Source organism: Microtus oregoni, unplaced genomic scaffold (genome assembly GCF_018167655.1).
Source record: "Microtus oregoni isolate MIOR12 unplaced genomic scaffold, Mior012 000097F_ref0000449, whole genome shotgun sequence".
NCBI lineage: Eukaryota > Metazoa > Chordata > Mammalia > Rodentia > Cricetidae > Microtus > Microtus oregoni.
The window spans coordinates 2675288-2697414 of NW_024544710.1; the positions used below are offsets into that span (position 1 = coordinate 2675288).

General features: G+C 45.4%; 2 protein-coding genes across 2 annotated transcripts in view; both read left to right on the forward strand.

Moving 5' to 3' along the window:
• Positions 1 to 22127, forward strand: part of LOC121442871 (doublesex- and mab-3-related transcription factor C1-like) — a gene marked incomplete at both ends in the record, with an annotated part of 35959 nt that overhangs the window by 4380 nt on the left and 9452 nt on the right. The gene's annotated exons all lie outside the window — the stretch shown is intronic.
• Positions 20058 to 21059, forward strand: LOC121442884 (glyceraldehyde-3-phosphate dehydrogenase-like). Its single transcript, XM_041644528.1, has one exon. It carries the CDS (start codon positions 20058 to 20060, stop codon positions 21057 to 21059), a length of 1002 nt encoding a protein of 333 aa, XP_041500462.1.

The window sequence follows — 22127 nt, forward strand, 5'->3', positions numbered from 1 at the left end:
CTAAGTAAACAGGGAATACATTGTAAAAGACTTCCAGAACTCTAGAATTGACAGAAATCTCACTGCCTGGACAGTCACCCAAAGTTCTTCTGTACTGTTGGGGCATCCATCTTCAGCCTACAAGTCCATAGTATCCTGCAGACTTTTCCATTCAGCAAGAAATTTCAAAGATACTTCTGCGTATATTAGCAGTTTTTCAGTTACTTTCTTCTGTATTTCTGCAGAATGTTTGGCAGACTCTTTCATGACGCAGGAACCCTGAAGGATCATCTCACCTATGGGCAAGTTCAGCAGATATATCTTTGCGGCACCTACATGTCCAGTTCATCAAGCAGTCCAGGCAAGAGCAGTTTCTTTCCCAAATGTCTAGCCAACTCCAAAAGGAGCCTCTTTGATACCCATCATCCTCTTGAAATATATTAATGCTACCAGGAGCATATGTGTCTCATTGTCATGAAAAGTCCTAAGCTCTTAAAACATTTTAAATGCCATATTCTGTAGTCTTTTAAATGTTTGAAGAATGCTTATCTATCTGAAATATATCTCTATATATCTAGAAAACCTAACTAATATGACTACAAGTTTGACTATTATAGATGATTCTCTATTATATTTCTTAATTATATATTAAATTTTTAAATGAGCTGGACAAACACAATATCTTAATCAAGAACAAAAATGCATATACACAGAATAACAAAATTATCCTTAAATTTTTATCAATAAACCAAGATCCATACCAAATGCAAATCTCTATAACATATCTCCCTTTAAATGTAAATAAACATTTATAAACAATATTTGGGAATATGGGCATAGTTCTTTCCAAGCTGCTTCATTCTGTTTACTGTGCAAAGTAATTTTTGAGGGGTGTTTAAGGTGACCTTTCGGGGAGTATTGGTCCATCAAACCATATTAGTCTGGAAGCAATCCACAGGTTCTCATCCTTTGAGGAAACAATAAAAGAACCTCTTTTCCAAAGCAACATATCCTTAGACTCAAATTCTGAAGTCAAGATACTTTAAAGTGTATATGTTGGTTACTTAGCTCCTTCACAGTCAAAAAATTCAAAGGAAATACAATAATATACATAATCCAGTCTCTGTGTGTGTTCTCCATCTTTACGTGGCTTATTTGTTTTAAATCTATTACTTTTTAATATTTATTTTATTATCTTTACTCCTTTAATCTATGACTATCTATACTCTGTCTCTCTAAAGACTGTGTTTTTTTAAACCATTTACTTGTTTTTATAACTGTCTATATTCATTTTACTATCTCTTCCAAGCCTATGTACATTTATCCAACACTGTGACCCAATTAGAGGTCTTTTCCATCTGAATTTGTCTTTCTTGTGTATTTATAATTACTTTCTGACCAAAAGTGCTTCTTAAAATGATAAGCGCTTGTTATGAATTTAAGCGGCACCATTGCTCGAGGAAATATGGTACTTTCTGTTTGCTCCGTCCAGTCCAGCATGGTGGAGCTGTTTGCTACCTCTGAGAGTCATGCTCACAGCCTCATTTTTAAGCACACAGCCTATCTCTATTGCCATTAAGCAAGTTGTAGCAATCTGCTCACAAACCACCATTTAAATGCTCGGACCTCCTGAAAACACCAGAGGTCATGTTGGCAGCACAGTCCAGAAAACCAGCAATTCAAAAGCATGGCTTTTTTTTTCTACTATCACTGAATCAGGAAATCTCTCTTGAAGGAGCCATGCCTCTGCTTGCTTCTGGCAAACAGAACCCACCCAAGAACATGCTGCTACTAAACCATGGTTAACTCTGTTTTGTGTCTAGGATTCCTTTTTAAGCTTTTTAGGTTTTACATGGATTTAGTCCACCACATTGGCATGCCAATTTGTTGTTGGGAGGCTGCTAGTTTGTTTCCTGGCAGCTCAGCCCTGAAATAATCACACAAAACTGTATTAATTAAATCATTGCTTGACCAGTTACTTAAGTGTATTGCTAGGTTGCTCTTATGTCTAGAAATAACCCATCTCCATTATTTTTTATTTTACCATGAGGCTTGTGGCCTACTGGCAAGGTTCCAGAATGTTTTCTCTGGCAGCAGTCCCATGACTTCTCCCTGACTCTGCCTCCTTTCTCCCAGAGTTCAGTTTAGTTTTCCCCACCTACCTAAGTTCTGCCCTATCAACAGGCCAAGGCATTTTTTTTTTATTCACCAGTGGTATTCACATTATACAGAGAGGAATCCCACATCACCCAAAGTTGATGGCCTGTATATACAGCATGGCTTTTGAAGGACCCACATTTCCTGTGCTTTCTTAGGATAGCTTCTAGTGGATATCAGGAGCCTAGTAGCTGCCCTGTGAATACTTTGACCCTTGCAGGCTGCTGGTCACATTTCATTTATGTGCTGGTGCCCCTTTAGAAACTTCTTGTCCTCTAGGCACAAACTCCATGGAATCTAGTAGCAGCAATCTTGGGGCCTCCAATGAGATATGTGGGGTCCAGAGAGCACTGGATCTAAAGACCCTCATTGGTTCATTCCTGTGAAGGAAATAAGGAGAGATATTTTCTGGGGGACTGGGGGCGATGGTGCTATGGGAATCTGAGGTTGAAGTGGGGTGGGTGTTGTGGGAATGGTCTGTTTTTCTCTAGAATAGGGCTTTTGGGTGTGGATATGAGGATGTCAATCTAAACCCTGTCTTTGGGATGCCAAAAGGTTTCCTTTGCATCTGCAGCCTCACAGCTCATTGTCAGTGGTGAAGGCTGCATAGTGGATGCTGTACATTTTGTACTTCTTACAGTCAGTTTTTCTCAAATATAGCCATGGAGGATTCATTGTCTATAGCCCACAGTCCTAATAGGCACCTCAGCAAGCTCGGCTGTCCCATGAAGAGTCCTAAGGATGTGGTCCATTTCCATGCCTACATTGTAAATGACCTCTTCCCCTCCCCCAATCTCCAAATACCAAGGTCATCCCACCTAAATTAACTGTTCTCTTTTTTGGAAGAGGTGTATGAATAATATTGGTACAGAACTCAACAGATATATCAAGACTTATTTCTACCTAGATGCAAAAGAACATGAGAAAGCCTGATGTGGCAGAATGGAAAAGGGTGAGCCAACAGAAGAACAAGCAACCCCAGTGTTCTGCTCTCCCTTGAACAAGTGGAGACAATAATTTCACCATTTCTACAAGGCTGAGCCCACTCCAGGAGGAACTGTGAGTCCTGGTCTCCATTTACACAGAAAATAATGTATTTTGAGGATCCCCCATGATGTCCAATTCCCTGTTGTTTCTGAAGTCCACAACATTGTTTCCCTAGTCTCTGATAACTGGTGTTGCAATTTGTTTTTAATTATTTTTATTTCATGTGCAGGGTTGTTTTTCACACATCTGTGCACCTTGTGGGTGCCTGGTGCCCAGAGAGGTCAAAGAGTGGGTCAGTTAGATCTCTTGGAACTAGAGTTATACTCAGGTGTGAGCCATGATGTGGGTGGTGGGAATCGAACCCAGGTCCTCTACAACAGCAGCAGGGCCTCAATTACTGAGCCATATCTCCAGCTCAGCTGTTGCCATTTCTAGCATGGTCTCCTCCATGTTGGATCAATGGTTCAGCTATGCTCCATCTTCCACTGACGTCTTGTCCTGAGGAAACTATGTTTTGTTATCTTTCAAGATCACCAAGGAAATGCAAGAAAGGCCCACATAGGACAAACCATGTGTAGTTAGAGAAAAGGCTGTCCCTTGGAGGGCGACTGTTTTGATAGGCAGGGGGTTGTCTGGGAACTGTTTGTGAGCATGGAAGTCTAAAGCCCTTTTGCAGGATCCAGGGAGTGTTTCTACAAGTTACTTGCTCCCCATTATGCATCCTCCACCATGTAGCTTTCCCCAAACTGACTCGTCCACTACCCATTCATAAATGAGGCAAAGTATTTCTCCATATGAGGATATTTTGCAGTGAAAGGGGGGCAGAGACATGCTATTCCCTCCTCTGTAGTGGGGAGCGGCGGGCTACGTTCCTGGCACCCGACCGCCTGCACGGCTAGCTTTATACCCAAAATAATTTCACGGAAACTGTATTCTTTTAAACACTGCCTGACCCATTAGTTCCAGCCTCTTATTGGCTAGCTCTTACATATTGATCTAACCCATTTCTAATATTCTGTGTAGCACCACGAGCTGCCTTACCTGGAAAGAACTTAACCTGCATCTGTCTGGAGTGGGAGAATCATGGCAACTGCCTGACTAGGCTTCTTCCTCCCAGCCTTCTGTTCTGTTTACTCCGCCTACCTAATTTTCTGTCCTATCAGGCCAAGCAGTTTTCTTTATTGAAAATAAATGAAAGCAACAGATAAGATACAAGACCCACCTCCATCATTTCCCCCTTTTCTGTTTAAACAAAAAAAGAAAGGCTTTAACTTTAACATAGTAAAATTACATATAGCAAAACAGTTATCAAGTAAGAATTACAGTTACAATATTTATATCTACTTTATCTTTTATCATAACTAAGGAAAAGTATAACTATCTATTTATTCTTCAACTCCATCAAAGACTCCAGAAGGATATAATATTACCTAAGCAAACAAGAAATCCAAACTCTAGAAATGACAGAGACATCTCGCTACCTGAACAGTCATCCAAAGTTCCTCTCTACTGTTGGGGCATCCATCTTCAGCCTTCAGGCCCATAGTATCCAGCAGACATTTCCATGAAGCAGGAAATTTCAAAGGCAGTTCAGTCACTATCTGCTGTGTCCTGCAGAATGTCTTGCAGACTCTTTCATGAGTCAGGAACCCCAAAGGACCATCTCACCTTTAGGCAAGTTCAGCAGTCCTCTCTCTGCAGGTTCTTTGTGTCCAGTTCATGCATCAGTCCAGGCAAGAGCAGTTTCTTGCCCAAATGCCTAAACAAACTCCATAAGGAGCCTCTTCAATGCCCATCTTCCTCTTGAAGTAGATTGGTGCTGCCAGAAGCAGACATGTCTCATTGTCATGAAAAGCCCTAAGTTATTAAAACATTTAAATGCCATATTCTGCAGTCTTTGAAAGATATGAAGAATGTCTATCTAACTGAAATATATCTCTATATATCTAGAAAATCTAACTAACATGACTACAAGCTTGACTATTATTGATGATTATCCATTAAAAACCTATATTTCATAATTATACATTACATTTTAAATGAACTATACAATCACAATACCTTAATCAAGATCAGAAATACATATACATATAACAAAATTGACCTTAAAATCCATACCAATGAAAATTATTCATATCTATATCATACCATCCTTTAAATGTAAAAAAACATTTATAAACAATATTTGGGAATATGGACGTAGTTATTTCTCTCCAAACTGATTCCTGCTGAATGGGGGCGCTGTTATTTAGGTCTTTCACAGTATAACCTGTCTGCTAGGTTCATCTCAGTCTGCAGTTGAGCAAAGTAATTTTTTCAGGGTGTTCACAGCAACCTTTCAGGAGGGTGTGGTTTATCATTCCATATTGGGATAGACACAATCCACAGGGTCTCATCCTCTGTGAAAACAAAAGAAGACCCTTTTCAAAGCATCATATCCTTAGACCCAAATTCTGAAGTCATACCCTCATGATATCCGTTCTGGTTCCACTTGGCAGCCCATATAATGAAATGTCTCTCTGTGCTTAGCTCCTTCACAGTCAAATATTTTAAAGAAAACACAATGTACATAATCCAGACTCTCTGTGAATTTTCCATTTTTACGTGGTTTATTTTTCTTTATTTCTTTTAATCTATAACTATCTGTACTCTGTCTCTTTCAAGACTTTACCCTTTTTTTAAGGGCATTAACTTTATTCTCTCTCTCTATTTTTTTTCTCTCTCTCAAGCCTACATACACTCATCCAACATTGTGATCCATTTAGTGGTCTGAATCTGTCCTATTGTGAATCTGTATTTTTTTTTTACTATCCAGGAGCAGTTCTTAAAATGTTAAGTACTTCTTAAAAACTTAAGTTGCGCCATGTAGATGTAATACCGTAATAGGTAGAGCCTGTTTCCTGCCCAGTCTAAACCTTAACTGCGTTGTTATTATGATAATTACAGCAGTTCCTGCCCAAGACCAGCACAGTTCAGCATGGCAGAGCTGAGCCACTCCTACCTTAGAGCCATTTGGTGCCCCTGAACCACACACAGTTCCAGGCACACAGCAGTCCACATTGCCATCAAGCAAGCCGTAGCACTTTATTCCAAATGCTCCATTCAAAGACTCTGTCTCCCCTAGGAGCCAGACAGAGATTGCAATGGTGGCACAGCCCAGAAAGCCGGCATTTTAAAACAACCAGTTTTTTTCCTGCTGCTGAGTCAGGGCAATTTCTTTGTGGCAAGCCACCCACAAACACCCAAAAGCTGTGTTAAACTCTCTCTCCTTTCTTTTTTAAAGCCCTCTCAGGTTTTTAAGTGTATTTAGTCCATCACGTTGGGTGCCACTCTGTAGTGGGGAGCGGCGGGCTATGTTCCTGGCACCCGACCGCCCGCACGGCTAGCTTTATACCCGAAATAATTACACGGAAACTGTATTCTTTTAAACACTGCCTGGCCCATTAGTTCCAGCCTCTTATTGGCTAGCTCTTACATATTGATAATATTCTCTAATATTCTGTGTAGCACCACGAGCTGGCTTACCAAGAAAGAACTTAACCTGCGTCTGTCTGGAGTGGGAGAATCATGGCGACTGCCTGACTCGGCTTCTTCCTCCCAGCCTTCTGTTCTGTTTACTCCGCCTACCTAATTTTCTGTCCTATCAGGCCAAGCAGTTTTCTTTATTAGTTAACCAATGAAAGCAACAGATAAGATACAAGACCCACCTCCATCACGCCTCAAGGATTTTCAGTACATGCAAGTACCCCTTGGGGTCAGAGCTGAGAGCTGTGGGAAATTCACTGCACATTGAACAAGGACTCCACCACCACCTCCAAGCAGCAAGCATCATTGCCTCAAGAAGGTGAGTGGATGGCTCAGCTGGAGTAAGAAAGACACTAGTTCCTGCCATTCGCACCAACACTCCAGGGACATCCAGTCTGATACCCAAATCATCTCATCTGAGGTGGGTGTCAGTATGAAAGTGAAGGACATGTCATGGAGGCAAAACATTGTAAAGCATGACGGCCTTTATTTCAACTGCACTGAACAAGATTCTCAGGAGGGCAAAGGCCTGGACAGCAGAACGCCATGGCCCCGTTCTCGGACCTCAGTGGACTCAGCCTTTTTCTGTCCGGCGGCCTCTCCTGAGAAGGAAACAGAGAGACAAGTGGACCCTCACAAGCCCTGTGGGAATGGAGGGGAGGGCTGGGGTGTTCTCTAGGGGAGAGGGAGAGAGTCATTGCAACTTGCTGTGAGTGGTAAGAGGCAGGCTGACTCAGAGCCCTCACCTGAAGAACTTGGACACACGTGCCAGGGCTCTCTGGAACCGACCCTTCCAGGGCCTTCTCGGAGGAGCAGCCTTCCCGGTTCCTCTTGGGCCATTGGGTGAGTTCTCCATGTTGTGAGCAAAGACATTACCTTCCTGGAAGTATTGTTGTGGGTTTCTCACAGTCTGAAAAAGAGAGTTGAGACCTCATCTTTGCGGTCCCTCATGACTGTTGTCCATTACCCCATTCGGCTACTGGTTGGGGATGGAGAAGTGGGAGCCATGGCCTGACCAAACCCCAGTATCCCCAGAGGATGTTCCAGACCAGCCCCCTGGAGGATGTTCCAGAGCCCATGGACACGAAACTGACCTGCCCAGGCCGTGGAAAGAAGGGAATGAAGATCATCTTCCAGGAGTGTGTGTTCCAGCCACAGTGACTCCTAGGACTTCCTTGCACGAGAGTGTGTGATGGCAGCAGTGATCCTCTTCTCCAGGACTGACTTAGAGAGATCTGCTGAACTGCCTGCTTGGCCAAGTGTAAATGCTAAGCACTTCCTTTCACAGTGCCTGCCCACTCTGCCCCTCCCCATTGTTCCTCCCTGTTTCGGTTCTGGACATCCAGCACATCCAGTGGATACATTGCTGACATGTGACCTGTCCTGTTCCTGTTCTCCCACTCCCACCTCTCCAATGTTCCTACCTCCCTTCCGCTCCCATTGTCTCTTTCTCTGCTCCTTACACCCCCCTCCCTTCTCTTCCTCCTCAGGTGCTCTTGCCCTCTCTGTGTCTTTCTCTGTTTTCTCTCTGCCTCCCTCCCCCGCAACAGGCTCAAGCCACATGCAGCTTCCTGAGCAGAGATGTACTAAGAGACCTCACTCTGAGAAGAAAGCACACTGATATTTTAGCCATACCTCATTTGGGATGACAGCATTTGATCCTTATCATTTAGTGGACTCTCCGGGTCATGGTGTGCACTGCTCTGGTTTCTTGTCTTTCCTAAGTCCTTGGAAATGCTTTAGTGCCACTCAATCCGGGTGTTTCGTACCCGGCTTCAAGCAGGCAGTATCATCTTTCTCCCCTCTTGACCGGTTTTCCCACATTGAGTTGTGAAGCTTGTAGGGGAAATCATGACTGATGCTTATGATGAAGATGCGGCATTTGTGAGGAACGGATGGCTACTCCAGTGCCTTTCAGTTCCAACTAGAGGAGGAGAATGGAGAGTGGTCCCTTAGGCCTTTGAATAGCGCTGTGTAAAGCTGCTGCTGGCCTTCAGCCATCACCTCTGTTCTGCCGTCTTTATGGGCATCACTCCAGAGTTCTAGGTGGACTCCAGGTGGGAGAGACATCATGAGAAGGAACTGGGGGTGGGGTTGCCATTGGAGCAGACACTGTAGGTGAAATTTGCCAGACCAAGTCTTTTTCCAGACAAGCCACCTCTGGTCCCTGAGGAGATGATTAGCAGCCCTGGAGATGTGCAAGCAGGTGTGCCTGCTGCTCCTCTGTTGTGCCCTGAAGAGTAGAGTCCCTGTGCACATCGGAGGTAAAGAGCCCACAGTTTTCATCTGTGCCTTTTCAGAATTTTCCCAAGCACCCCAATAGAAGCTTAGGAATTTCCAGGTACATTTTTGACCAAATCGCAGACCATCATCCCCCTCCCCCAAGAAATGAGTAGGTTTCTTGGTCCTCTCTCCTTTCCCCGTCCATGCACTCAAATGGGTTTCCTCTCACAGTGCTCCATGGGAACTTGGAATTACTGGCATGTGAATCAATGAAGGACTGAAGCGATGCTTGTCATTTCTATTCATGCCCATCTGTGTGAATACAATATGGGGTTCGTATGTCATGATTAGATGTAAATAAAAATCTGGGTTTAATTCTCTGACCTCAATGGTGAGGACTAGAAACGAAGGCCTCATAACTATGCGTCATTTTTCCAACGTCCATATTCATGTAAGGAAAGTGAAGTGGCAAGCAGGGGCTTCTTCCAAACTCCTGCAAAGAGCCCTGTGCTGATAAGGAGAAGAACCACCTTTTGGTCCTGCATCCATAGTAGAACTCCTGGTTTCCTTGCCTGCACTGGGTGCCATCCTCAGCCTCCACCTGGGGGCAGAACGAGACATGAGAACTGTCTCAGGCAGAACCCCTGAGCCCATTATGATACAGCCTCTGAGTGAGGTTTCCCGGGACTCAGGGCTCAATCCTAAGCTAAGGGCCCATGCCAAGATTTTGTCCCACTTTAGGACATGCCGAGAGTCTGGTTGGGAGATTCGGAAATCTGCAATGATGTTCAAGGGGCTGACACATGTGGGTAGTGCTGTGGGTTCGCTTCCTTACCAGTACTGGAGTGTGGCAGTTACCTGCTTAGGCAGGACGAGGGTCAGTAGCATCTGGCCCTGTCTCAAGGCAATAATACATGTGTCCATCATTTGACAGCATGGATCAGTGTCAGTCTGGACTGAACTATGCCCCCTCACAATTTTGTTGTTGAAGTCCTGCCCCAGAGCTGACTGGATTTGGAGCCTTTAGTGTGGAATTAAGGAAGAAGTTATCCCTAGGTGGGAAGCTGACTTAAGGGGATTGAAGTCCTTATCTGAGGAGACAGCAGAGGACTTGCTCTATGTGTGCAGGAATCCTCATGGAGATGCCATGGGGTGACTTGCTGAGAAGAAGGCTAAGCATGAAACCCGACAGAAACCAAGCTGGGAAGCACTTTGATCTTGGACTGGACAGTCTGGAGGACCAAGAGAAAATAAATTTCCCTTGCTCTAATCATCTTGTCTCTGATAATTTCTTATGGCAGTTTATGAAGCAGAATGGTATGCCCATCTTTGGGTTTCTCTGAAAAATGAGTGTGGTGTTCATTTGGATAACAAGGCAGCTTACTCCTTGAAAAACTGGTGCCGCACGGGCATCAAGTTTTCCCTTTGACACCGCTTGGAAAACAAAAGCTGTCTTCATGTACCTGCGTTGAAGGGTACCGTAGGTCTTCAGGGAGTGGGAGCGGGTGGGAGGTGGTGGATCATGATAAAAGGAGTCTCCCATTGTGGGATTGATTCTCATCAATGAGTGATTACAGTCTGTCTGAAATTTTACTTATGTGAAACATGACATATGAGAAGAGAGTGGTTTTCATGGCAGCCTCAGCTTTATCACGTGCAGAGATAACCAAGGGAAGGAATAGGGATGAGAGAGAATGTTGAACTTTTCAGTTGGAGTGCTGTTACACAGAAGAGAGGTCAGTAGGATCCTGTCAGCCCTGAATCACACCTGGATAAATTACGGGTAATTATTTGTGGAAAGTACTACATGCAATGGTGGATCCCACTACAGCCTTGTGCCTCACAAGTAAATTCCCTGAGCCTCTTAAAGGTTGGAAGCCCTTTGCTTATCACCAGGGTAGCACATTCAGTTCCTAGGACACATTTCAATGCTTTAAATCTTGCTTGCTTACGTACACCAGGACTAGGAACAGTGTCAGATCAAAGAATAGTCCTGCCATGTACCTTCCACTGTCACCAGCCCTCTTACAACAAGCAGGTATGTATCTTCAAGAATTCTGTAAACATGCATTACATACATGCATGTGTCCACATGCATACACACAATTCTGTTTTTCTTGGCATAAAGTAGGCTCATACTTCAGAGTGTCAAACATTTGGTTTTTATCATTTTTTTCAGGACTAGGTGAATTTATCTGTTGTCTCATGGAACACCATCACATGGTGTTCATAACATGCAATGTACTGCCTTGTTTATGTCCAGATGTAAGGACCTTGACCTGGCTCTTTACAGATTTCAGCTTTTCAAGTGATTCTTAAGTACACTTGTTCCAGAATCTGTTTCTCTGGAGGAGAAACAGGGACACAGAAAATGAAGGCCACACTAAGCATATATTTAAAGAACCTCGGGTGAGTGTATCTCCAAGAAGGAGTTGTGAATCTGTAAGCCCAGGGTGGTGTTCACTGTCTTCAGCCTTAAACTTTGCTACTTTGGTGGGTGACATATTGAGAGGTATTGAGAAATGTCTTTTAGATAGAAATTGAGGTCCCAGGGTGGGTGGGTCATCCCAGGCAGGCAGTACTAAGAGGTGGCCTCCAGGACTTGTGCCGGGGTCAGATCAGGAAAGTCACAAGGACAGCAGACAGGAATGGAGGAAGATCAGGGACCATGGGGTTGCTGGCTGTCAGGAAACTCCTCAGGCTTGGTGTTTGTCATTGAGTCAGGGATGTTTTCTAGAGGAGTAGCTTTCTGGTATGTGTGAACATTTGGTTTCAGTGGGGAAGGAGGAGGAACAGCTCTGGAGGGACAAGACCAGGCAGCTGCAGTGAGTTTGAACCTGAAGATAGGCAGCTGCCTTTTCCTCCATGGTATGTTTGCAGGATTTAAACAGGGCTACCAGGAGGCAGCAGGGTACATCTTTATGTCTCATACAGACTCTGGGACGATGGATGCTCAAAATGATAGTGCTTGATCAACAATTGGACTGACCCATTGTTCAGCCCTTGAGATACTTGCAGGGCATATCAGGAATGGTTTGGAGTCTATGGGGTCTGTCTTGTGACTTCAGGGGTGATGATTTCTAAGGACCTGGTCTGTCAGATACTACTCAGTCTACCTACACTGTAGCTCTGAGCTTTGAAAATTGACCATCATGGTTATGATGGGAGGAGCAGGTCAGGAAGATAAATAGCATCTTAGCCTATGGACTCATGCAGGAGGGATCATCAGAGACAGACCTTCATGAGAGCAATAACCTTAGGAACCTTGCAGCTGGGCTGCAGTGTCCGAGTCCCCCGAGCTTTGGGATCAGAGAATGTGCAGGTATTCAGGATTTCAGAGAGCTCTCAATGAAAGGTTTCACTGTAGATGTGATACTGAATGTCAGCTCTGGAAACTGTACCACCTTGTTGAAGGTCACAGAGAGATGTGGTATCACAGGCAAGAGAGTCAAATGAGAACACCATGAGTGTGAATAGTGGTGACACATGAATCATGCCTCCTAGCAACTCACAGGGTCCAGAAACCAAGGGACTGTGAAAAGGTCCCTCATGAAAAGGAGAGTGCAGGAGGGTGTTTTCTAGCTAGCTATGGCACCAAAATCAGTGGCTTTCTATCAAGTCAGCCAGGACTGTGCTAGTATAGGTGGGACAGCTGGCTCTGGGGAATTGGGAGTGGGGATTCTGGAACTCTTTCTGTGTGCTGGGCAGGGATAAAGTGATGAGGACTGCTTATTATGAAGCTCTACTCCATTAAGACCGTAGCTGCCAACTGGGATTATTCTTAGTCCAGTGACACCTCCTCCTTAGCCATATATGGGTAAGGTGTGGTCCCCTCCCTTTAAAGGTCCTCTTTCCTGCAGTGTCCTCAGGGCTGAAAGGCGCAGGAAGCTTCAGAACCTCAACTCTTGGGCCTGTGTTAATTTGGTTATCCAAGATTCATTTCTCGAATGCCCAAAATCCGCATAGAAATTGGCTCTCCACCTGCACACACTGTCCAACATCTACTCTGTGGGTGTCTGGGCTTCGAGTTGGGGGCAGCAAATGGGAGAGTATGCGTTAATGTTCCAGAGCAGAATCTAGGAGCCGCACACTTTAGTGGATACATAATTACCATCTCATTTGGTCAGTACAAGGTGCCCTAAGACAGGGACTGCTTGTTCCGAAATCAGCAAGACAAAGCTCTTCCCTAGAGTGGAGTCTGAATATGGCAATTATGGCAGTGTTCCTAACAGAAGCCACACATCAGTGGGCAACAGCTACAGCTGTACAAAGAGTATGTTATGTGTGATTGGGCGTGTGCACTCCTGCATGCACTCACAAGCAGAGCAGAAACAGTAAATGTCCGCATATCTGGAGTGCTGTGGGAAGAAAGAAGGGGGTGGGAGGGGAACTGGGAAGGACTAGGAAAACAGACAGGAATGGAAAGGGAGGGCAGAAGACAGGCTTCCAGGGGGAGATAGAGAAACATTTGCTCTCAGCATCAGCATCATGGCCTCATTCTGCTTTTGATAAGGCTCCTCCAACCACCCGGAATTGCTTGCAAATGTATCCACTCTGATCTGCCCCCTGTCCAGAGAACAATTGCTTTTGTGCTATGTGCTGGGAAGATTAGTCTGCAGCTACTTGTGAGCATTCCAGACCCAGAAAGTAAATGAAAGTCCTTGTAGGGAAAGGGTGGGTCTAGAGGGAACTCTAAGTCCGAGGCCCCCAGGGCGAGGAGAATTGGAAGATCTCTGTGTCCACTGAAGGCAAACTAGAGACCCTTGTGTAGATTCCCAAGGGTAGATTGATGGTGTGTGGAGTGAGAGGTAAAGTCTCTTATAGAATCCTTTCATTTGGAAATGCCTGATGGAAGAGAAGCCTCCACAGGCTGGTAAGGAATGTATCCAGCCATGTAGATGTTGGGCTTTCTTAATGAACCATCTGAGGGTCATGACAGAAAGGCTAAATCAATGCACACCTGAGTGGCTGCCCAAGTGGCAGTGCACAGATCATATCCTCTGTGACCTGGTGGAGCCAGAAGGAGTCATATAGTCATGACATTGATAGTACTTAATCCATTCACCGGCCTGGCCTCAGAAAAGGACAGAGTTCCCAGCTCATATGGAAACCACGACAAGAAGCAGAGTTGTGGGTTCAGGTCAAGAAGATGCCAAATACATCCTTAGATAGTTCAATTGTGTGGATTTCAACCGGTCTTGCCAGGTGGTGTCAGTCAAGTTCATGGAAGAACTGACCCAGTCCAGAGCATCACATGACCTCTTCAAAGTCACAGAGATGACTCAGACCAAACCTGGGACTTGACCCTGAGTCTGACTGAGAGGTGTGCACATCCTGTGTCCACTGAGCCACATGAAACTCTCCCAGTCTGACTCAGGCCCTCTGTCACTTGCCCACAGTCCCAGCCCTCAGGTAGTCCTGTTATCTTCAGCATTAGTGACTGACATGTAGTCCATCTAACCAAATATACCAGCATTACAGAATAGTTATTCTCCCAGCTTTTCTTTGGTTGGGGAATCTGCATGACTTGTCTAGGTCCTCCACTTTTCACCCTTTCTGACACCTACTTGTAATCCAGGTGTCAGATGCCCACGGACTGTGATCTCATAGGTGGACTGAAGGTGAGCCAGGTGTTGACAGGATCCAGTTCCTAATGGGCTGCAGCATGAGGGCCTTAGCCTGTTTCTGTCTGATAGAGGTATGATTGCCACCAACTCATTATAAGCTGTTCATCTCCACAGAGACATGTGCAGTTAGTACTGGAGGGAGGAAGTTTGCCTGTTAGGGGTGGCTTATTCTTTTGACAGCCTGCCCTTGGGCAGCAATGACTTACTACTATAGTTTCCAAATGCTGTTGGCTACAAGCATGGCATTGGGTTGGACCCATTTCATTAGGACACAAGAGAAGGAAAGTGTACAATAGTGGTTGCCAGTGACCTGAAGGTGGCATAGAGATGACAATGTGAACATAGAGGTGTAAATACAGCCAAACCGCAAAAACATATTTTTTATTTTAAGTATATAATCTATACTGTACCTTGGTATCCTGCTTTGAAGTATGTATAGGTTGTAAATGTGAGCACTGTGTGCATAATAAAGAGTCTGGGCTAGGTCTATAAAATTAACCATTTCAACACGTTCTACTTTTTGTTCCTATAAGATACAAATTTTTAAGTTTAAATACATATCAAACATGTATGTTCAGCATCTATTGTTTACGACTTCACTGTACAGGAAATGTGCATGGTGGAAGATCGTAAATGCTTTCTCCACAGAGGAATAATGGTGACTCTGAGGGTGACTGATGGGATTTACCTTGATCGTAGTAGTCGTGTCACAATGGTTTACACACCTGGAAACCCAAAAGCATACAATTTTAATTTTGAGATTTTTTATTTTTGAGAAAGCTGGGGGGGGGATACATCGACACAGCTGTGAGAACCCAGGGCTCAAAACCCACAAGCGCTGAGCCCTTAGAAGTGGCAACACTTAAACTGGTCATGCCCTAGTTCACAGGCTAGGAGAAGAGAGTGCTCTTGGAGAGAGTACAGAGAGTCACTTGTGACTGGGGTGGGCAGTGGCAAGTATCTTCTCCCCGGAAGTCGGGACTCTGTAGTTCTGTAGAGTGGGAGGCAGGACACAGGGCCACCAAAGCCTAGAACTGTGTGTCTCAACCTTCCTTATGTTGTAATCCCTTAGTACAGTTCCTCACCTGGTGGTGACCCCAACCATACAATTATTTTCTACTTCATAACTCCAAGTTTGCTGCTGTTATGAATCATAAGGTAAACATGTGGTATGTAGAATGTTTGCTATGCAACCTCCAAGGGATCGAGACGCACAGGTTGAGGACTGCTGACCTAAAAGGACCATGCTAGGTGATTGTGGCAAGAGCTGAGATCAACAGCAGAGGTACGTCATTTGGAAAACAAAATGTAGTGCTGAGTATCCCAGTGAGCCCTGTGTGGGCAGTGGACAGCTAGTTCTGTGGTCACGATTAGTCAGCTTGGGAGGTGTTGGGCAGGATGGGTCTCTGTCTGGTCGGAGGGACAGATGTGAAGGCTTCTTATGCATCTGTCCAGCTGCCTTTATCCCACCTCTGTTTCTGCGTTCTAGATCAGCTACTGAAAGGAACCAAATATCACCAATTATTTCAATAGACATTCGTTGTTTCATTTCTGTCTCTTCTCCCTTTCTTCTCCACTCCCTTCGCACCCCCCCCCCACTCACACACATGGACATAGAGAGGTTGACAAACTCAGAAGGCATAACCTCTGGGCAGACTGCCTTTCTCTTGGGAGGTGAAATTTCTAATTCTCTTTTGGGTTGGTAGTGCCGAGCCATGTATCTGAGGTTCGGCTAGGACTGGAGAAGTTGTGACACAGAGCTCACATTCTCAGCTGAGTTTGGATCTACTTGACACAAACGAGGGTCATCTGAGAAGAGGGAACCACAGTGGAGGAAACCCTTCCATCAGACTGGTGTGCAGGTCTCCTTGATGAACACTTGCTGGCAGAGGAACCAGCCAGCTGGGGCTGTGCCATCCATGGGCAAGTGATCCTGTGCTATGTAAGCAAAGTAAAGAAAGTAGCCCGAGAAAACCACAAAAGCTCGGCAACGAGAAGCCTTTCCTATGGCCTCTGCTTCAGTTCCTGCTTTGAGTTCCTATCTGTCTTCAATCAATTCTAGGACCCTAAGACATGGGTTGAAACAGGCCACTTCTCCCCAGCTTGCTTTAAGCGTATGGGGTTAATAGAAACCACAATCACAGGACCAAAGTCAGTAGACAGAGGACCTGTGAGGGGAGATGATGCTCAGCCCATCAGACCTGCCACAGAAAGATCACTTCTAAGTCATTGATCACACTGGGATTAGCTACTTGGTGATGGTTAGTCGGTGATGTCGATCGGACTGGATTTGGAATCAACTGGGAGACACATCTCCAAGGATGTCTGGGAGGATGTTCCCAGAAACATTTATCTGTAGAGAGAATGACTGCCCGGGAGTGTGGACTGCATCATTACATGGACTGGGTTCCAGGAGTGAATAAAAATGAAAAAGCAATTGCCAGTGTCCCCTCCTCCATGCATTCTGTTTTTACCCAGTTGTGGAGTCTCGGCTGCCTGCTCCTGCCACTGTGAAATCTTCCACATTCCCCTGCAGCCTGGATTAGACCCTTTTAATCTGTGAGCTAAAATATATTCTTTCTGTGAGCTATTTTTGAAAGCAATGAAAAACATAACCAATACAAACTCCAACTATTCTCTATCTGTGGGTCCCACTCTGGCTGTCCTACAGAAGTAGAGAGAAGGGCTTGAAGCTTGAAATTCTGTTGTCTCCCTGTACACATTCTGGCCTCTGAGAACCCCCTCCTTCTCTCAGCAAGGAAGGACCCACCCCTTCACAGCAAGGAAGGACATTGGTTTCTTACAGCTGGTCCTGGTCAAGCATTTTTTTACTCCATTAGTTTGAAGCATATTGGAGATTGTCATTTGAAGGGAGATGGTATTTGTGATTTCTGTGTCCTATTTATGTCCTCCTGTAGTCAAAATACATTTTATAGGTCAGTAAAACTGCCTAAGGGTAAAGATGAGTTGTGTTTTATCCTCAATGCAGCCTTGACCTGGGATAAATGTTTCAAGACCTTTCAGGGTCGCCCTAGGAAGACAAGAAACCCTCATAAAGTGGAGAGTGACCTTGTGTAGTAGAGACAAACAAGGCTGTTTTTTGGAACCTGTCTTGTCCCAAGGAACTGTGGGTGCTTGGGTGGTGTTGTGAGCAAAAAGTCTAAAGCCCTTTTAAAGGCTCCACGTATTCCTTGTGTATGCGTCCCTCTCCCATAATCTCTGCTCAAGACTTCTCAGCTATGAAGTCTGCATAGACTGCAAGGGGAGAGGCCTGCAAACTGCTCCTCCTGGATGTATGGAAGTGTGGGTCAGAGGTGCCAGCTGTGATATAGAAACAGTTCTGAGTGAGACTGCTTTGCTACAAAGACCGGAGCAAGTATCTTTGCCTCAGAGGGGGAACCTGATGTCCTAGGAGAACTCAGAAAGACACTTGCTCTCCCCTCCAAGATATCCCACCCCCATCACCAAGACATCATCCCCAGCACATCTTAAGTTGATGTCAGTAGGAAATGTAAATAAAATATAATGAAGCCAAAACATTGTAAAGCATGACGGCCTTTATTTCAACCGCACTGAACAAGATTCTCAGGGGGGTAAGGGCCTGGGCAGCAGAACGCCATGGCCCCGTACTCGGCCTTTTTCTGCCCAGCGGCCTCTCCCGAGAAGGAAACAGAGAGACAAGTGGACCCTCACAAGCCCTGTGGGAATGGAGAGGAGGGCTGGGGTGTTCTCTAGGGGAGAGGGAGAGAGTAATTGCAACTTGTTATGATTGGTAAGAGGCAGGCTGACTCAGAGCCCCACCTGAAGAACTTGGACACACGTGCCAGGGCTCTCTGGAACCGACCCTTCCAGGGCCTTCTTGGAGGAGCAGCCTTCCCGGTTCCTCTTGGGCCATTGGATGAGTCCTCCATGTTGTGAGCAAAGACATTACCTTCCTGGAAGTATTGTTGTGGGTTTCTCACAGTCTGAAAAAGAGAGTTGAGACCTCATGTTTGCGGTCCCTCATGACTGTTGTCCATTACCTCAGGTGGGTACTGTGATGTGTATCTGCACTACTGGTTGAGGTGCTGAGGATGGAAAAGTTGAGAGCCCTGGCCTGAAGAACCCCAGTACCCCTGGAGGATGTTCCAGAGCACATGAACATGAAGCTCACCTGCCCAGGGGGTGGAAAGAAGGGAAAGGATATCATCTTCCTAGAGTGTGACGCCCCACTCAGAACATTTATCCACAGTTCTGCTGAGGTCCCCACTGTGCTGGCTGTGGAACCGAGACCTGCCCCCTGCATAGCCCTAATCTCCACCCCTCCATGGCCCTAAGCCCCATTGTTCCTGCCCATGGTTCCTCCCTGCTTCAGTTCAGTACATTCTGCTCAACCAGTAGATACATTTCTGGAGCATGACCTTCGTCCTAACTCCCGCCCCCAGAACTTTCTGTTTCTTCCTCTGCATTTCACCTTCACTCTGGCCAGCCTGAATGAAGTTCTGCAGACTGAACTGAAAATGCCGAAGACTTCGGGTACATGGTGAGTTCACTTTGCGTGGGGTCTCCGCTGACAAACGTGCTCATGATGCCTGTCTGTGGTCGCCCTGTTTAGTTAGGACTGTGAGGTTTCTCATGGTGCTCTCTTGGTGCATGGTTCAAAGCGTTCATAAAATTCCAGAACAACGTCTGGTCATGGCGCTGTGAGGCTGGAAGGCCTGGACCCTACTTCTTCTCTCTGAGGCTTTTGCTCTGTGCAGGTTACCCGCATATCTGAGCATCTGCTTCTGGTGAATGATGGAAAGTATTTGTGCAGGACAGTCCTCAGGTCGTAGGTATTAAAGGTTAGCAGTTTACTCTTAGAATCGAGATTCACTTTGGGTTACATCTTGGAATCTGTTGGAGCCATCGATCTTTGTTTGCTTTTTCCCCTCAGGGCACCCACTTTTTCTGTCCCATTTCCTATTATCGTGGAGTCTATGTAGTGCTGTCTGTGACCTGCCTCTGATCTCACTGGAGTGTGTGTCCTGTCCTAAGGTGACTCCGTGCTGTGGTGCTTACCTCCGTGTTGGAGCATGATAGTGAAATGCTGGGGTTCAGCCATTCTCCATCTTTGTCCTCTTCCACATGTCGTTGGCCCTTTTATGTCATAAGCACTGCTATAGATCCTTGAGCGATAACTTTTCCTTCTCTTGATGATTACAGAGAGTGGAAAACTTTTGAGTGCTTTAAACAGTGAGCAGAGCATACTTTATTTTAATACCTATTAGCAAGATTTTAATAGTTTTCTCTAAACAAATGTTCCAGTGCTTGTGCCCATATTCTTCACAGATATTTTGTTTATTTTAATGTTACTGTCATTTTAAAAAATTCTCTTTTGGTGTATTTGTTTGTAGTTTATTGTTGTTTTCATACTAATTTATCTTCTAGCTTTGCCAAAACCGTTTCTAACAACCAGGTGATGACTTTTCATGGTTTCTGGAAATATTTTTAAAAATATTCTTTGAGGCTCTCTGCTCCTCCCTGTTCTAGAGACAGCCGCTTCTTTTCCTGCAGTGCCAGCCTCGTTCCAGAGACACGATGGTGAAGGTCGGAGTGAATGGATTTGGCCGTATTGGACGCCTGGTTACCAGGGCTGCCTTCACTTCTGGCAAAGTGGACGTTGTTGCCATCAATGACCCTTTCATCGACCTCAACTACATGGTCTACATGTTCCAGTATGACTCCACCCATGGCAAGTTCAAAGGCACAGTTAAGGCTGAGAATGGGAAGCTTGTCATCAACGGGAAGGCCATCACCATCTTCCAAGAGCCAGATCCCGCCAACATCAAATGGGGGGATGCCGGTGCCGAGTATGTTGTGGAGTCTACTGGTGTCTTCACCACCATGGAGAAGGCTGGGGCCCACTTGAAGGGTGGGGCCAAGAGGGTCATCATCTCCGCCCCTTCTGCCGATGCCCCCATGTTTGTGATGGGTGTGAACCATGACAAGTATGACAATTCCCTCAAGATTGTCAGCAACGCTTCCTGCACCACCAACTGCTTAGCCCCCTTGGCCAAGGTCATCCATGACAACTTTGGCATCGTGGAAGGACTCATGACAACAGTCCATGCCATCACGGCCACCCAGAAGACAGTGGATGGCCCCTCTGGGAAGCTGTGGCGAGATGGCCATGGTGCTGCCCAGAACATCATCCCTGCGTCCACTGGCGCTGCCAAGGCTGTGGGCAAAGTCATCTCAGAGCTGAACGGGAAGCTCAAGGGCATGGCCATCCGCGTTCCTACCCCCAATGTGTCCGTCGTGGACCTGACATGCCGCCTGGAGAAAGCTGCCAAGTATGATGACATCAAGAAGGTGGTGAAGCAGGCATCCGAGGGCCCACTAAAGGGCATCCTGGGCTACACTGAGGACCAGGTCGTCTCCTGTGACTTTAACAGTGACTCCCACTCTTCCACCTTCGATGCTGGGGCTGGCATTGCTCTCAATGACAACTTTGTAAAGCTCATTTCCTGGTACGACAATGAATTCGGCTACAGCAACAGAGTGGTGGACCTCATGGCCTACATGGCCTCCAAGGAGTAAGAAGCCCGCCCTGGACCACCCATCCCAGCAAGGACACAGCAAGAGAGAGGTCCTCGGCTGCTGAGCAGTCCCTGTCCTAACTAACCCTTAACACTGAGCATCTCCGTCACAGTTTCCATCCCAGACCCCCAGAATAGCAGGAGGGGGCTTAGGGAGCCCTACTCTCTTGAATACCATCAATAAAGTTCATTGCACCCCTCAAAAAATATTCTTTGAAAATTTCACACAGTTATCACGTTTATTCCCATCCTCCACTTCTCCCAGATTGCCCCTCCCTCAAGATTCCCCCTTTTCATTTTGAATCTATGTGCCTCTGTCTACAGTTCATGCCTGACTGAACCAGCTATGGCTTAAAGAATGATGCTGGGTGCATGTGGTGAGCATCTGGAGCAACATTCTGCCACATTTCTTAGATATTGACAGGAAATTTCTGTCTTTCCCTTATCACGTGTTTTCTGTCACAATACAACCTAGACCATACATCAAGGTAAAAGTGAGAACATTTGAGGGAAGAAGGGAAAGCCAAGGGTGTGAAAAGAAGGTAATAGAGAAAAAAAAGATAGGTGTCATATGTTGTTGGATGTGAGGAATCAACCTTCCACTGTAAATGTGATAAGGGTGTGTATGCAGGACCTGGAAGTACAAGGGATCCTTTCTATATGGATGAAGGGGACTCAATGGACAGGGAACAGCAGAGGGTAATGGGGGTCAATGTGAGCAAAGTATAATACACCATTGTGAAAATGTCATTAGGCCCATTATTTTGTGTGAAATCATAAAAAAATAATAGAAGTGTATTTAGCATTTCACCATGAAACATTTCCTCTATGGTTTGTTTTTTGCTTTTTGTTTCTTTACAGATAGATATTATGGGATTGAGAATATTCCCCTATGTTCCTAAATTAGCATACCTTCTTTTTTGATGTTTTTATCACTGGAGTTTTCAGATTATCACATCCCCTTTCCGGCACACATCTTAGTGACCACTCTTCTGTTATCCCACTAATACAGTAAAATTCATTCATGGATTTCTTTTCCTGCCCTTTCTTTTTATATACAGTCTTACTC